This window comes from Agelaius phoeniceus, chromosome 27, assembly GCF_051311805.1.
Source record: "Agelaius phoeniceus isolate bAgePho1 chromosome 27, bAgePho1.hap1, whole genome shotgun sequence".
Taxonomy (NCBI): Eukaryota; Metazoa; Chordata; class Aves; order Passeriformes; family Icteridae; genus Agelaius; species Agelaius phoeniceus.
Window position 1 is genome coordinate 3,288,829 of NC_135291.1, and position 16,077 is coordinate 3,304,905.

The 16,077-nt window shown below is 47.2% G+C and overlaps 1 protein-coding gene across 1 annotated transcript in view; it reads right to left on the reverse strand.

Moving 5' to 3' along the window:
• The window catches only part of LOC129132012 (uncharacterized), a 292,843-nt gene that overhangs the window by 220,823 nt on the left and 55,943 nt on the right, over positions 1 to 16,077 (reverse strand). Inside the window, 1 exon segment of the mRNA XM_077191087.1 lies at positions 11,250 to 12,199. Coding sequence (XP_077047202.1) covers positions 11,250 to 12,199 — 950 coding nt within the window.

Genomic DNA, 16,077 nt, shown 5'->3' on the forward strand with positions numbered 1-16,077 from the left:
GTTTTTTTGTTTGTACTATTGCATTTGTATTTTTAGTTTTCCTCGTAAATAACTGTTATTCTTATTCCCATATCTTTGCTCGAGAGCTTTTTAATTTCAAAATTATAATAATTCAGAGGGAGGGGGTTTACATTTTCCATTTCACAGGAAGCTCCTGCCTTCCTTAGCAGACATCTGTCTTCAAACCAAGACAGAATGCCATCCATATAATGTAGGATAATGGCATCTGGGAGAGTCCTTTGGATGGGAGATAGGACAAGGGCCATGTACCACTGGCATATATAGGGGAGTTTTTCTCACTTTGGGGGAGGACTCACCGGTGGTACCGCTTCAGAGGTGCCTGTCTGTTCAGGGAGGGGATGGAAAAGGTGAATATGGGAGCATCTTGAGGATGGAGGGGGATGTTGAAAAAGCAGTCTTTGATATCAACGACCACCAGTCTCGAGTCACAAGGAAGCAAGGACGGAGAAGGAAGGCTGCAAGGGACCCATGTCCTCAATGACCTTGTTAATTTTACAAAGGTCATGGAGGAGCGTCCACCTGTCCTTGCCAGGTGTTTTGAGAACAAAGACAGGGGAGTTCCAAGGGCTGTTGGAAGGTACAATGTGGCCCTTGGAGAGCTGCTCCTCCACAAGAAGCTCGAGGGTATGTAATTTCTCTGTTGAGAGGGGCCACTGATCCACCCACGGTGGGGTGTCAGTCTTCCAGGTGATGGTGGGGTGGTGCACTCTGCAGTGGCCCCAAATAGAAATCCCGGGACAGAGGTGGAATATCAAGTCAAGCTCCCCACTGGGACAACAGGTCCCTGGCCCACAGGGTGGTGAGTGCCCTGACTACAAATGGCCTGATGGTGGCAGTTTGGCCCTCCAGTCCCTCTGTTGTGATAATACGCTCGCTCCTCATGGAGATGGCGGCTCCTCCAATCACTGAGGTGACTCCAGTGACAGGAGTCAGCTCCTGGTTCAGGGGCCATTGAGGTTGTGTAATGATAGTAACATTGGCCCCTGTGTCCACCATCCCTTGTAGGTGGATGTCATTACCTTTATTCAACTGACTGCACTTTATAAGGGGCTTGTCTTGGCCCATGATTTCAACCCAGCATGCCATTGGGTGCTCTGGGATATTGTCTATGCTTAATGGCAATAAAAAGGCTTGGGCGATCACAGTCTCTCTGTGCAGGAAGTGTGGTGGTTTTGTGCAGCAGAAAGTGACTGTGATTTCGTCAGTTGGCCCAACAGTTTGTACTTCCACTATAATATGTATTTCATTTGGTCCATGAATACATTACCTATTACCAGCACATCCCTCAGGCCCTCTAGGGGTCCATATTTTCTGGTGGGAATACGATAGAAAGCAGAGTCATCAAATTGTATAGACAAAGCACTCACCAGTTGGTGTCACGTCCTGACCTGAACTTGCTGGAAAGCCTTGGTCACTCTGGTCTGTTGTTCGGAGTATGAAGAGCTCCACGGGAATTTCCCACGTATTGGACCTCCAGAATAGTGGGGAGGGTACAGTGAAACAGCTTTCCATTTGCTGTCTTCACACGGGGCCACCCTGCAGTCTGTTGGAAGTTTTTTGGCTGATAATGCTGCTGGTGGTGGTGAGGTTACTGGTGATAACAAAACTGAGAACAGTTGTTAGAATGTCTGTTGCAATCCATACAGTGTGATGAATGGCACCTCTTTGGTGGCTGCTGGTCTTTAGGCATTTTGTATTCTGGACAGTCCTTCAAAAAAAGGCCCAGTTCCCCACAATTAAAACATTTTGCAGCGTCTTGGGATGTTAAAAAGGCCCTCTCCCTTAGAGATTGCCCTTGCCACGGTGTGTTCAGTGGAAGATAATTTGTTGCAGGCCTCATCCATCTGGTTGATTGTAGGTTCTGGGTCTTAATATTGTTTTGCACTCATTGTTTGCCTTTGCCAAGGCCATTTTATTTAGCACTTCCTTCTTGGCCTCTGGGCTTTCTATTTGTCACTCAAGTGCAACTTTAAGTCTGTCTACAAATTTCATGAAAATTTCACTTGCCCTTGTTTAATGTTAGTGAAGCTCTGTGTATGTAGGGTGTCGTCGAGAGTGAGGAGCAGGGATGTCTTTGCAGCAGTGGTGATGCCACTGAGTGCAGCTTCTTGTAAGTCCTTTGCTTGGTCTTGTGGCTTCTGGAAGTCACCTTCTCCTGCCATTTCTTCAAGGGTTAAATTTGGTTTGTTGGCATCTTTTGAATATGTGTCCGCCAGTGATTTGAGATGCCTTTTTTACTGCCTCTCCCACAGCATGTACTCGACCGGGGTGTGAGACTCTGTCCAAAGTTTCTCTCATCTGCCTCACGATCGTCATTGGGGACCACTGAAGAAAAGACCCTTGTCTGAAGTTTCTGGCCCTGTTGGAGAAAGTTACGTGCCAATGGCTCCGAGACCTGAGCACAGTGCTAAGCTATTGTTCACAGGTGTTGTTTGCTGTACGCTACACTGAGCCCAATGAAAGAAGAAGTGGGCATCTTGCCTTTTTGCAGCAATAGCCTTGGAAGCTGTCCCACCTCTCAGCCTGGCTGGACTTCTCCTGAGTCTTGGGTGGTCCCCCACAGAAGACCCTCACCTGTTTTACAACCACCGTGAGAGACAGACTGAGATGTAAGGAGCCTCTCCATCAAGGAGTGAGACATGAAACCCCCATGTGAAAAGGCCCCTCTGCTCCTTCCAAGGACTGGGACTGAAACCCCCAGCCCGGGGCAGGTGTGTGGGGGAGGCAAGCTGACCAAAGCGAGATGTTTGCCTGCAGGTTGTGACTGCTGGACCAAGAAGACAATGGCTCTCGTTTACTGCTGAGAACAGGACTACCTGTTACATCTATTCTTTATTGTATCTGTTTCCCCCCCTCCCTCACAATTTTCAATAGAGTTATCATAAAAATAACCTCTGAGTTAGTGAGAGATTTCAAGATCTCCCCAGACGTGACCTGGTGAACTCCATTGGCTGGACATCAAAGGACTTGGCTGTTCTATGTTTGGTAGCTATATACCTTCCTTTCTCTTCCTCCCTCTTTTCCTTATTTTTCCCTTTTTTCCCCAATTCCTCCCCAACGCATTTGGTTATTCAATAAAGGTGCATTTGTTTTGATTATCACTGCAAACCCCCCTGTGCCGTGTCGGTTTTTTGCACCCTGAGATCAAATCCACGAACAATCACAAAACCCGTTCGTAAGGATGGATTGTGACACAGGGAGAGTAGGCAATTCATGATATTTTTATTTTCATGCACGACCAAGACACGGGAAGAGAAGGTGGCTTCCAGAAATGTTTTTAAGAAATGCAACCCCCAACCATATTCCTTAGCCACTTTGCAGAGCTCCTTCAATTCCCCATAGGGGATCGGCTCCCAGGAATTGATTGCAGTCACTCTTCTGCTATGTTTACATATACTTGGCAAGCCCACAATCTTTTTGGTGAGCTCTGAGCCCTCCCAGTGGCTTCCCTCTGCAGCTTGGCCCAGTGATCCTCAGACTCAGGACTGGAATCCGGGTCTGCAGAATCCCTACTCTCATCCTCCGAGGAGGATGGAGGGCACTTGATGACTGCATGGAGCCTCTTGGGGCAGCCAGAATCTGCCTGTTTGTGGGCAGCTGTGGAAGCCAATATGGGCTCCTTCTGGTTGCTGTCATCACCACTTCTGGCTCCAATGTTGTGGGAATGGGAATGGGAGGGACCATCAGGAGGAGTCAAGAGAGGAAGGGGTAGGGTTGGTGTGCACAATGGGGAGGGGATTCCCGATAGAGAGGGGAAGTCCCAACATGGACACACTTCCTGACACAGAAGGGAGGGGCAGGGCGCGATTACAGGAATAGAGAAAGTGGGAGGAGGGTCAGAGGTGTCATTTTTGGCAGAACAGGGAGGTGACAAAATGGCCATTGCCTTTGTGGGGTCAGCACCATTTTGTGGAGAAAGGGCAGAAAAACTTGGAGAGGGAGAAGACAAGATGGCGGGGCTGGCCACATTACCAGCACTGTCTGGGAGAACAGCTGGGGGTAGTAGAACTGGGTACATGGGCATTGGAAAGAGGGTTAGGAGAGAGCCCAAGGCAGCATGGCCAGTGCTGCCCTGGAGAGGGGACAGAGGACACTGGGAGATGTCAGGGTGATGGTAGCAACCCTGTGCTTTCTGGCAGGATCCATCTCCCAATCCTGCCTGAGGCAGGGAAGAGAGTTTAGGGATGTGAGGGGAGGAACGGGGAGAAGGGGTGTTAAACTGGGGTCCCGAATGTTTCCCAACGTTTTCTACAGACTTAGCGATAAGGCCAAAGGATAAAATTTCCCCACTGAAAGATCCCCTTTAACTCAAAGAACATAGAATCTTTTCCTTATATGGTCCCAGAACTCATTAGAATGAATTCCCTCATAACATCAGGAAAATACTTGAACAACCAATGAATAAAACATTTTAAATCTCCCTTTGAAAAATGAAAATTTTCTCCAACAAGGATTCCTCTAACTTGGGTATAAACTTCCCTGTGTGGGTGGGTCAGTTTGGCTCCCATCCCCACACTTTCTCCCAACATCCAAGAGGAAAAGAAGGCAAAGGAAAGACAAAAAAGGGTGACCCCCAAATATAGTACTCACATGACAGTGGGTCAACAAAACCTCTCCAGGTTGTCCGTCAGCTTCAACCGATCTTCTCGCCTCAAGAACGTTGCCGGTCGCCTGTGCGATTCCCCAATAAAACTTAGGAGTCTCCTCTGGGAATTGGCTGCTCCGAACATGGCTTAACTTCAGTAGCCAAAAAGCTACTGAAGACACCTCCAGGAATGCTCCGGACAGGTCCCTGTTCAGGCTGCCAGCTGTCACAAGCCACAAGCCCGTTGGTGGTGGAGAGAGAGGCAGCGGAGCCGTGACCTTCCAGAAGTGTCTCCAGTAATGAAGACGCTCGGTGGCACAGGCACTCACACACACACACACACACACAATCACTGCAGCACACACTTCTCTTGTAGAATCACCAATGACAAAGAAATGGGAAGAGTCTTTGTACGGATGCCAGAGAAGGAGGTTTATTCCAGCCACGCACAAAGGGGTTCAGGGACAAAGACAAAAAGAACAGTGGAAGGTCTGGGTTTAAATACAGGGGACATGGGGGGGGCAGAACAGAGCATCAGGGCCAATGGGTGAGGGCTCAGGGCAGTACAGAGGGGAGACAAGGGGTGGCAACCAATAGGGTAAAGAGGGTGGGACACTGAGGCAATATGGGGCCAATGGATAAGCAGGGAAGGGAGAACATTCAAGGACATAAATATAAGGAAAAAGGGAGGGAGAGGCCAACAGTCCAACCAGGGAGGTAGAACTGGGTACATTTGCATATACAACAAAGCATCCTGGAAGAGGGTCTGCTCAATTGCCCTGAACAGGGGAGATTTCTCCAACTTGGGGTCTGTCTGTCTGTCCAAAGGTCTATAATGGCCTTTGTTCTGTAGGCCCACCGGCCTCCAGAGATGCTCAGTGGAAAAAGGGGTTTGAAGCTTTGTTTGTGAAATTTGTGGGACATGCAAACCAGAATATTGCAGCCCTCATGACTGACCACCTGGCCAGAGAAGGAAGCCACTCAGACCCTGTTGGGCAAACCCACATTCCTAGTGAGGCCCTTGAGGGTATTACTGAAGCTGTGCATAGCACATTTTTAAAGGTCCCTGATGCTGTGAGCCCCCCAAAAAGTATTTACTTATGTAAAGCAAGGACTGGCGGAGCCTTATATGCAATTCAATGGCTGCTTGAAACAAGCTCTTAAAAGACAAATTGAGAATGACATTGCCAGACAGGTGTTGCTTTCAAAATTAGCTGCTGAAAATGCTAATGAGAATTGTAAAAAACTTCTGAAGTCCTTGTCTAAGGAGGAGCCCACCCTGCTGTAAATGATAGAGGCATGTAACCACCTGTGTGCCTTCAGCATAGGGCAACCGTTACTAATGAACCTTACTGTGGGGGCTGGTATAGCAAATGCCTTTGTGTGGAAGGGGCCAACAGCGGGCCTGTTAGCTAAAGGAGTGAGAAGAAAGGTAAGAAGCAAGAAGTTGATAAGGATTCTCTCCAAGGCTGTAACTGAGGAGACCAAGAAAAGTAAGGAATTGAAGAAAGATAAGAAGAGAACTTTGCAGCTGGATGAAGTATTTTTAGAAAGTTAGTTGAAGTCACTGTAACTTATCCCCAATGATATTATGTTGACTTATTGTGGCCAATAGTTAGGGCAGAAGAAATATAAACAATTAGAAAGTGTATAAAAGGTCAGCCATGTTCGATAATAAAGAGTTGCCATCTGAGACTGCTTGTGGTCTCTGCCTTGTGTCATGACTGCCTTGAAAGCGACATCTGGTGACCCTGATGTGATTCAACACCCTTAAGAACATACTTGATCTGGACCCAAACGGGGTCCTTGTGACTGGCAAATGTGACTCACTGGGACATAGTGGGGGAGGCAGCGTTGCTGCAGCTGAGAATGGCGGGTAGAAGCCACAGGGAAGCCCAGACCTGATTTTCTCCTATCAAGACACCTGGAAGTAGGTGAGCCACCAACTAGTAATAATGGGAAATAATTTATCTAATGAAGAAGAGACTGTTTTGGCTACATGGAAAGTTTTGTTAAGAAATAAGGGAATTAATACTTCAGACTATGCCCTTCGTAGTATATTGCTGTGGGCTAAATCACAGGATTTTGGCACTGATCCCGACACAGCATTTAGTGTTAAAGCATGGGAAAAAGTTGGGGACAGACTGTGGGAAGTCATCTGAGTGGGAGATAAAACTGTTGTTGATCTAGCTGTTACCTGGGGATCGCTTTTTGAGGCATTAAAGGAATGGAAAACAGAGCGAGAACAAACAGAGCAGGATGCAGATGAAGAATCAGTGTTGATAACAGAAATTGATAAGGGGGATGAGGCAGAGGGGGCCTCTGATGGGGAACTTGGTGAATCTATCCTTGAAGAAGGTGCAGGTGCCATGCAAGTTACCAGGCAGGCTACCAAAGCTTCCAGGAAAGCTGCCAGAGCTTCTGGGCTGGATGCCAAAGCTTCTGGGAAAGCTGCCAAAGCTTCTGGGAAAACTGCCATAGTATCTCCTTCTCAGACTCCTAAACCTCTTTATGTCACAGCGCAGCTCCTGATGGTGCCTGTATACACCACACCACTGCACCAGATAGCTGAAATGTCTTTAGCAGAGAGAGAAACCCAGTCTTCTGCCCCCCTGCTTCCCTCTGCTCTAGCCCAGCCATCTGCCCCCTCGCTCCCCTCTGAGCTGCCTGAACAATCTCCAAGGTCGTGTCCTCCATTACCTGACAGTGACAGCGACAGCGAATCAAGTGATGAGTCACCCGCAGTAACATCGGAGTTGGGGCAGGGAACTGTTGACAGTTCACCTTCTAATAGCTGTAGCCCTACTGCTCCATGGACTTTGCCCCCACGTCAAGTAACTGGGCTTCCTCAACAGCCTCAGGAATTTTGGGAATTTATTAGGAAGAAAGCAGCTGAAGAAAAGAATTGGAACATGATAGAAAGATTAGGTGCTCCAAGAGTACCTCAGGAGAACAGTGCTAATGCAAATGTTGCCTGTGATAACCCTATCTATGGCTTTTCCAGGTTTTAAAGCAGCTCCTGGATCAGGGCAGGATGACAGTCATCACGTCTTTGCCTGGAAGGTTGTGCAAAATCTCCAATCGAAAGTGGCTCAGTGTGGCATTAATTTCTCAGACGTAATGCAATTAATATGTGTAATTAATGCAGATATGCTTGCACCTTATGACATCATGCATATTGCTACTATTTCATTCCAGCCAGTACAATACGGTGTAGTTTAAGAAACTTGGAGGCGAGTGGCTGAGCAGACAGCTGTAACAAATATGCAGTTGCCTCAACATGACCCTCATCATGCTGTGGGTGTTGATGCCCTACTGGGCACTGGGCCTTTTGCTCACCCAGATTCACAGGCAAGGTGGAATCCTTCAATTTTGGCACAAGCTCAGCAAATTGGCGTGAATGCTTTAATTAAATCAATGGAAATGGCAGCTCCAAAACAGAGATATGATACTATACAACAAGAGATGAGAGAACCATTTTTGCAATTTGTGGAAGAGCTTGCTGCAGCCATTGAAAAACAGGTAGATGATGAATCTTTGCGACACAAATTCTGTATACATTTCGTGAAAGAAAATGCAAACTCAGGCTGCAGAAAGATTATTGACACTTTACCTGGGGAACCCACATTGCCTCAAATGATTACTGCTTGCTCAAAAGTTGGTACAGTAGACCATAAAATAGTAGCTCTTGCTGCAGTTCTAAGACCTTCATCAAAATGCTATGATTGTGGACAGCAAGGGCACATAAGGGCACAGTGTAATACCCAGAAAATAACATCTAAATCAAATGCAAGCAGCAACGTTATGTGCAACCATTGTGCTAAATTTGGGCACTATGCTAAACAATGCAGGAGTAAATATCATGCAAATGGTCAGCTGTTGCAGGGAAACAGGAAGAAGAGCGCGAATGGGCATGTGGGAAAACAAATACCCCAAGAACCACAGCAGCAAATGCGGGCCTCCCCAGCACTGCAAAGCTAAACATTTGTGAACAATACTCAGGGGCAACAAGTGGGTCTGCAGGGATTGATATACCCACCGCTGACACAGTAACCATTCTGACAAAAGAAATGTGCAAAGTGCCCCTCGATGCCTATGGTCCAATAGGACGGGGATTGAGTGCGTTTTTGATGGGAAGATCAAGTACTACAATTAAAAGGTATTCATGTGCATCTAGGATTTATTGATGCTAATTATTTAGGACAGATTCATGCTATGGTACCCATTGATGACCCTCCTGTCACTATTCAGAAAGGAACTTGCATTGCTCAACTCGTACCTTTTGTGAGTTCTGTTCTGAATACAGTAGACCGAAGTCACGGCACAGGAAGTTTTGGATCAACAGGGGTACCTCAAGTGTTCTGGGCTGAGAAAGTTACAGAGAACCGTCCAGAAAAGACATGCATCCTCACTGCCAGTGGATGTCATCCAGGAACCATATCAGTAACAGCCTTGATTGATACTGGAGCAGATGTCACAATACTCTCATGACTTTGCTGGCCTCAATCGTGGCCTCTCACTCATGCAAGTTTTGGACTTCTGGGGTTGGGTGGTGCTACAACAGGTGGCCTGTCAGCCATTGTAATTAATGTGAAACATCCTGATGGCCAACAAGCTAACATCAGACCCTATGTTGCTGATGCTCCTCAGAGTTTGTGGGGACGAGATTGCTTATCTCAATGGGGTGTCAAAATATGTATTTTTAATAGGGGCCACTGTGATGCAGGGCAATGAATGTCCAGTTGTAGCCTTGATATGGTTGACAGATAAACCTGCCTGGGCTGGCCACTGGCCCCTTACTACAGAAAAGCTTACTGCCCTGCAAGAATTCGTCACAGAACAATTGCAAGCAGGAAATATTGAAATATTCCTGGAATACCCCTGTTTTTGTAATAAAAAAGAAATCGGGAAAATGGAGACTTTTACATGATTTACGGCAGATAAATGCTGTAATGGCAACAATGGGAGCTTTACAACCAGGCCTTCCTACGCCTACAATGATTCCACAGGAATGGCAAATAGTTGTCATTGATCTGAAAGATTGTTTCTTCACTATTCCATTGGCTGGACAAGACAAAGAAAAATGTGCTTTTACTGTGCCTTCCATAATCATGCTGAACCCTGAACCCAATAAAAAATATCAATGGAGGGTACTTCCCCAAGACATGAAAAATTCGCCAACTATTTGTTAATGGTTTGTGGCACAGGTCTTGTCAAAAGTGCAGGAGCAATTTAATAACTGCTACTGTTATCATTACATGGATGATATCTTGTTGGCATCTGATAACAAACAACAGTTATCAGCTCTTAAACAATGTGCTGTGACAAATTTGAAAGCTTTTGGTCTGATCATTGCCCCAGAGAAAGTGCAGGAACACATGCCTTGGAAATACTGGTATGTTAGTGACTAACACTCAAGTTATGCCTCAACCTGTGAAGTTAGACATTGATGTTAAAACTGCTACTGATGTACAGAAATTGGTTGGTTTAATAGGTTGGATTAGATCATATTTAGGCATAACTAATCATCAGATGCAACTATTGCATGATTTGCTGTCAGGCACCACCTCCTCTACTGATGAGAGGCAACTGACCCCAGCAGCAAAGACCCTAGAAGAAATTGAATTAGCCTTAGCACACACATTTGTTAGCAGATTAGATACCTATGTTGGTGTTCAAGTGTTTATTTTGAAGGACCATGAAATACCGTGTGGAATACCGTGTCAATGAAGTGATAACTGGGAAGATCAACTGCATATTCTGGAATGGATATTTTTATCTTTCAATAAAGATAACAAAACAGTAAAACCTCTTGCTGCTCTAAAAGAGAGACAAACTCACCAAGTGCCTCTGTGGGCTGTAGCTCAGCTCACTCAGTCCCTTATCAGTCCCTCTGGTGCTGGAAATGCCGCGGCCCAGGCCCAGCCCAGTGGGCCACAGCTGTGAGCTGCCCGTGCTCTTCTGGTGTTCAGGCCAGAGCAGGTTTAAACAGGTCCAAAGAAAAGGGGAAAAAACACCACAGTTCAGGAACTTGTTTGGTTCAGCTAGCTAAAACTAACTAGAAGCAAAGGAGAGCTCTGTCCCGCTGTCTGTCCATCCGCAGACAACACAGTCCCAGAGCAGGAATGTGGAGGAGCAAGTGCAGTTTCTGAAAACAAACTGCATGCTGCTTCTCTACCCCTTCACTCTCAGGACAGGTCTTGAAGGTGTAAAACTTATTATTCAGCATAAACAGAACAGACTGGGGATACAAGCACCAAATAGTCAACCCAGAATATACCTCAGGGACCATTCAGTACTCCTTGATGTCACCAGAAGATAGGATTGAATGCAAAAGATTTTATGGGATTGAAATTCAACAAATCTGCTCTTCCCAAGGAATTCCCATTGTAGGCCTGCATCCTGATGGAGGTTCCTGCCTCTGGGTTTATCTAGGTACCCTCAGAGAACCAGGAAGATGTGGAGCCCCCCAGCCAGATGCCTTCCAACTTGGATCACCAGGACCACGGATCATCAGGGCTCTGCCCAACGGGGGTCACTGGGGATCATCCGATGCGGATCCTCTCATGGGGGATGGAGCTGGAGCAGCGCACAAAGCTCTTCCCACACTCGGGGTACTCACAGGGCTTCCCTTAGTGGCGCCTCCGTTGGTGTTGGGTGAAAGTTGAGCTCAATGAGAATCTCATCCCACACTCCCCACACTCGTAGGGCCTCTCCCCGGTGTGGATGCGCCGGTGCAGGGTGAGGGTGGAGTTTTGCTTGAAGCCCTTCCCACAGTCGGGGCAGTGGAAGGGCCTCTCCTCGGTGTGACTCCGCTCATGTTTGAGAAGATCGGAGCTCCTGTGAAACCTCTTCCCACATTGGGGACACTTGTAGGGCCTCTCCCCAGTGTGGGTGCCCTGGTGTTTTCTCAGGTCAAAGTGCCACCCATAGCTCTTCCCACATTCCAAGCAGGTGTAGGGCCGTTCCCCCGTGTGGATGACCTGGTGCCGAATCAGGGCCGAGCTTCCTCTGAAGCTCCTCCCACATTCCCCACACTCAAAGGGCTTTTCCCCAGTGTGGATCTTCTGGTGTTCCGTCAGCTGGCACTTGATGCTGAAGCTCTTCCCACACTCCCCACACTCATAGGGTTTTTCCCCAGTGTGGATCCTCTCATGTTTCCTCAGGCCAGAGCTGTATCTAAAGCTCTTCCCACATTCCACACACTCACAGGGCTTTCCCCCAGTGTGGATCCTGTGGTGTTGCATCAGGCTCCCCTTCTGGCAGAAGCTCATCCCACATTCCCCACATTCATAAGGCCAGTCTCCAGTGTGGATCATCTTGTGTTGCATCAGCTGGCCCCTCTGCCTGAATCTCTTCCCACATTCCCCACACTCAAAGGGCTTTTCCCCAGTGTGGATCCTCTGGTGTTGGATCAGGACAGAGTTGTGGCTGAAGCTCTTCCCACACTCCTCACACTCACAGGGCTGCTCCCCAGTGTGGATCACCTGGTGCTGGATCAGATCTAAGCTCCGACTAAAACCCTTCCCACATTCCAAGCACTTGTGGGGCTTCTCCCTGCCATGAGGCTTCTCCACCAGCTCTGAGCTCTGGCTGGATCTCCAGCCGCCTTCCTGGCTCAGGGGGGGCTCTTTCCTCCCTGCAGCTCCCTGGGCTGGGTTTGCAGCCCCTCCTTGTGCGGAAGTACAAATGAGATGTACAAATATGCAATGGGCTATGGTTTTTCACAGTTAATCCTCTATTAACGTGTGTCCTTTTTTGGGCTTACTTTGCCCAGGAAAAGGTACCCGAGCCATTTGTAACTCTTTGTTTCCATTGTCTTGTATTGTCCTAAATCCTAATTGTCCAAATTTTTATTACTCTAATTGTATTACCATTTTTATAACCATTTTATTACTATTAAACTTTAAAAATTTTAAAAACAAGTAATTGGCATTTTTCACAATTATGGTAGCAGAGGATGGTTACCAACACCTCACTGCCGGTGCTTTAGGAGAGTCAGAGTGGGGAAGGTGCCCCCTGCCCACTTCGGCAGCCTCGCTCTGTTTGCCCTGGGGTGACCGACAGACGCAGGTTATGGTGGACAAAAGGAGACAATAAAACAAAGACAAGGGAAAAAGGCTCCCTACAACCATGGCAATTGGCCCCCTAAGAGTAGTAATGTACACGAAGAACATGGGAAGGAAAAGGGATTGGTAAGTATTTCTCAGGGGGGATGAGTGTGAGTGAATGAGAGGCGGGCTGGTTGTGCCAGACCTGCCAAGTGAGTGCTGGAGTCTCCCATGCTGCGTTTCTGACTTTCCGCGGTAAGTGGCCAGTAAAGAGACAAAGTGAATGTTAAAAGGAGTGAGAGAATCCCCCGGGGTAACTGGGACTGGGTCTCAGAGAGGGGCTGGACCCCTCGGAGGAAGGGAGCAGAGGAGTTTCCTAGCCCAATCCACTAGGAAATCGGACAAAAGGGGCTCCTAAAAACCTGCTGGGTTGAGGGATAAGAGTGCCCAAGAGCATCCAGAATTAAAAACTGCTGGGTTGAGGGATTAATATTCCAAGAGCATTCAGGGTAAAGCAAAATTCTGCTGGATTGAGAATATGCTCAAGAGCATCTGGGATTGGACAACACAGGTGGATTGAGAAATAAAAAAATGCCCAAGTGTTGGGGAAGATGAAACAGGAAAGCCTTATAAATATGATTGTCTGGCAAAAGATTTTGACAATATAGAAACTATAAGCAAGATTGAAATCAAAGCAAGCTTTGAGATACCTCAGTTACTGAACAACTGGAAAACAGTGGTGTGGCTGGCTGAAGGTAATCCCCTTTTGATGGAACAATTCCCTCTGCTTGCAGACAGATCCGAGGGTCAGAGCAGATCCTGCCAGCTTGGCAGAAGGGGTCCAAAGAGGAGTTTTTACGGTTTAAAATGTAACACAGTGTGGCAATGTAATGATTCTTATAGGCTGTATGTAAATGCTATAGGACGTGCATCTTGTACTAGATTGGCTGTTGAGAAATAGAATATTCAACACAGAAGATTTATTGTGTTGTAATGGGAACCTCACTCTCTTACACTTTTACCCTCTTACTCTCTTACCCTCTCATCCTCTCTACCCCTCTCTTCTCTCGGGCCTGCTCCAGCTGTGCCTGGCAGCTCCAAGCAGGGCCCTGCACCCGGGCCCTTTGCAATAAACCGCAAGTTCCAGGGCCTGGCTGCAGAGATCTCTCGTCTCCATCCGTCCCGACCGTCCTACCCCCCGACGCTCCTACACCCAAGAGCATCTGGGGTTGGACAACACAGCTGGGTTGAGGAAAATCCAATAGCACCAGGACTGGCCAGAAATACCTAAAATTGTAATAGGTGATGTGAAAGTAAAAGGTACCTTATTGTTGTTGTGTGTGTGAGAGTGAGTCACACACAAAATCAGCCTCAGCTTCCCGGGCAGGTGGGAAGGGGGGGCTGTGGAAAGAGGTGTGTGTGACCCACAAATAAGCCATTGTCCCTTGGGTGGGTGGGGGCTGCGACAGAGCATGTGTGTGACTGCAAACGGGCCATTGTCCCCCCGGGCCTGTGAGGGGGCCGTAGCTGAAGAGTGTGAGTGACACAAATCAGCCTCACAGGTGAACGGGCACCGGAGGCAGCAGAGTCAGGGCCCTCCCAGGAGGCCGGGAGATACTGAGACCCAGAGGCCAACGCCAAGGGGAGGGGGCCACAGGGAGCCGCGATTCTCTGTCAACAGGGATCCACTTTGTGTCCTGAGCGTGTGAAAGAATGTGTGGAAATGAATGAGAAATAGAAGCGAGTGAATGTAGACAAATGAAAGTATATGTAATGTAGATTGTGTATTTTAAGCTTCACTATATCTCCTTGGAGGGAGGTGGATTGCACTGAAAGTAGTGTGAGAAAAAGGTTTTTTATTTTTAAGTGTGTAGTTGAAAGAAAAGTGGTATTTAGGTTGTTAGTGAAAGTGAAAAACAGAGGCAGATGATGAATAGATAAGATCTTGAAAAATGAGACAGAAAACCAGTAAGTTGGATTACAGGGAAAAAAAAAGAAAAAAAAAATAGCCCTTTGGGAGTTATGTTAGGTAACAGAGATACAACTCCTTGCAAAAGGAGAAAGTACAGGGTATGTAGTAGTTGATGGGAACAACATGCAAACTGTGGAAAAAGGGAAATTAACCTTAAACTAGTAAGCTCAAACTTGTGAATTATATACTTTAAAAAGAGCACTAGAATATTTAACACAAAATAAAGGAACCATATATACTGATTGAAGGTATGCCTTTAGCGTAGTACATACCTTTAAAAATTTGGAAAGGAAAAAGATTACTTAATTCAAGAGGAAAAGGTTTAGTACATGAGGAACTTATTTCAGAGGTTTTAGAGGCATTAAAATTACCTAAAAGACATAGCTATAGTACATATTAAGGAACCCCAAAAGGGAAAGACCCCAGAAATAAGAGGAAATAATTTGGCAGATGACGAAGCCAAGGATACAGCAGAAAGTGGAGCTGAGTGAGTTATGTTAATATTAACTCCAAACGAGGAAAAACTGGAAATTCCAAAGTTTAGGGAAGCCGAGAAAAAAGAATTAAACAAGACAGGAAGTGAACAAGATAAATCAGGGAAATGGAAACTTCTTGATGGAAGACAATTACTTAATAAAATGTGCTTACTAGGAAAATATTAGAAGACATGCATCAGAAAACCCACTGGGGTACTCAAGCTTTGTGTGATCATTTTTTAAGGAACTATGGGTGCACTGGGATTTTTGGAGTAGCAAAGCAAGAAACTGAAAGATGCTTAATTTGCCAAAGGATAAATAAAAAGGTGATGAGAAAAACAACATTAGGAGGTCGTGAGTTAGCTCGTCGACCATTTCAAAGTATCTAAGCAGAAGTTTAGATTTGTTAGGCTCTGGATTTATTTGTAAAAAAACCCATTTAATCTAGAAGAAAGAGAATATGCCATAGGTTAGACAGGAGATTTTAGGAGAATAAAAATCTTTAAAGCATGAGAAACACCCGAGACAAAACAGGAAGAGAACAAGGGGAAATGAAAGGGAGGGGAACAAGAGGAAAAGTCAGAAAGAGAGTGGGATCCTCTGCAGCTCTTGCCCCCTCCGTTCGCGGCCGAGGCGCCTGTCCCGGGTCCCGGCTCGCTGCCCGCCTCAGCTCCGCCTGCCCCGGTTTCCATCCCAGGTGCGGGCTCACTGCCCAGGGCAGCTCCACCTGCCCCGGCGCTGGCGGTGAATTTGTGTGCCCTGCTCCCACTGCCCGGCCCGCGGCCGCTCTGCCGGCCATGCTGGGGAAGATGGGGGTTGCTCTGTCCTGCCGCGTGGGCCGAGGTCACCGCGCCGACCGCACCGAGGCCGGGTCCCAGCCATCCCATCCCCGGCTGCCCTGCCCGTGCCAGCTGCGCTGGGCACCGCCGCTGCTGCTGCCGGGGTCTCCCACCTGCCTTTTCTCTGCCGGGA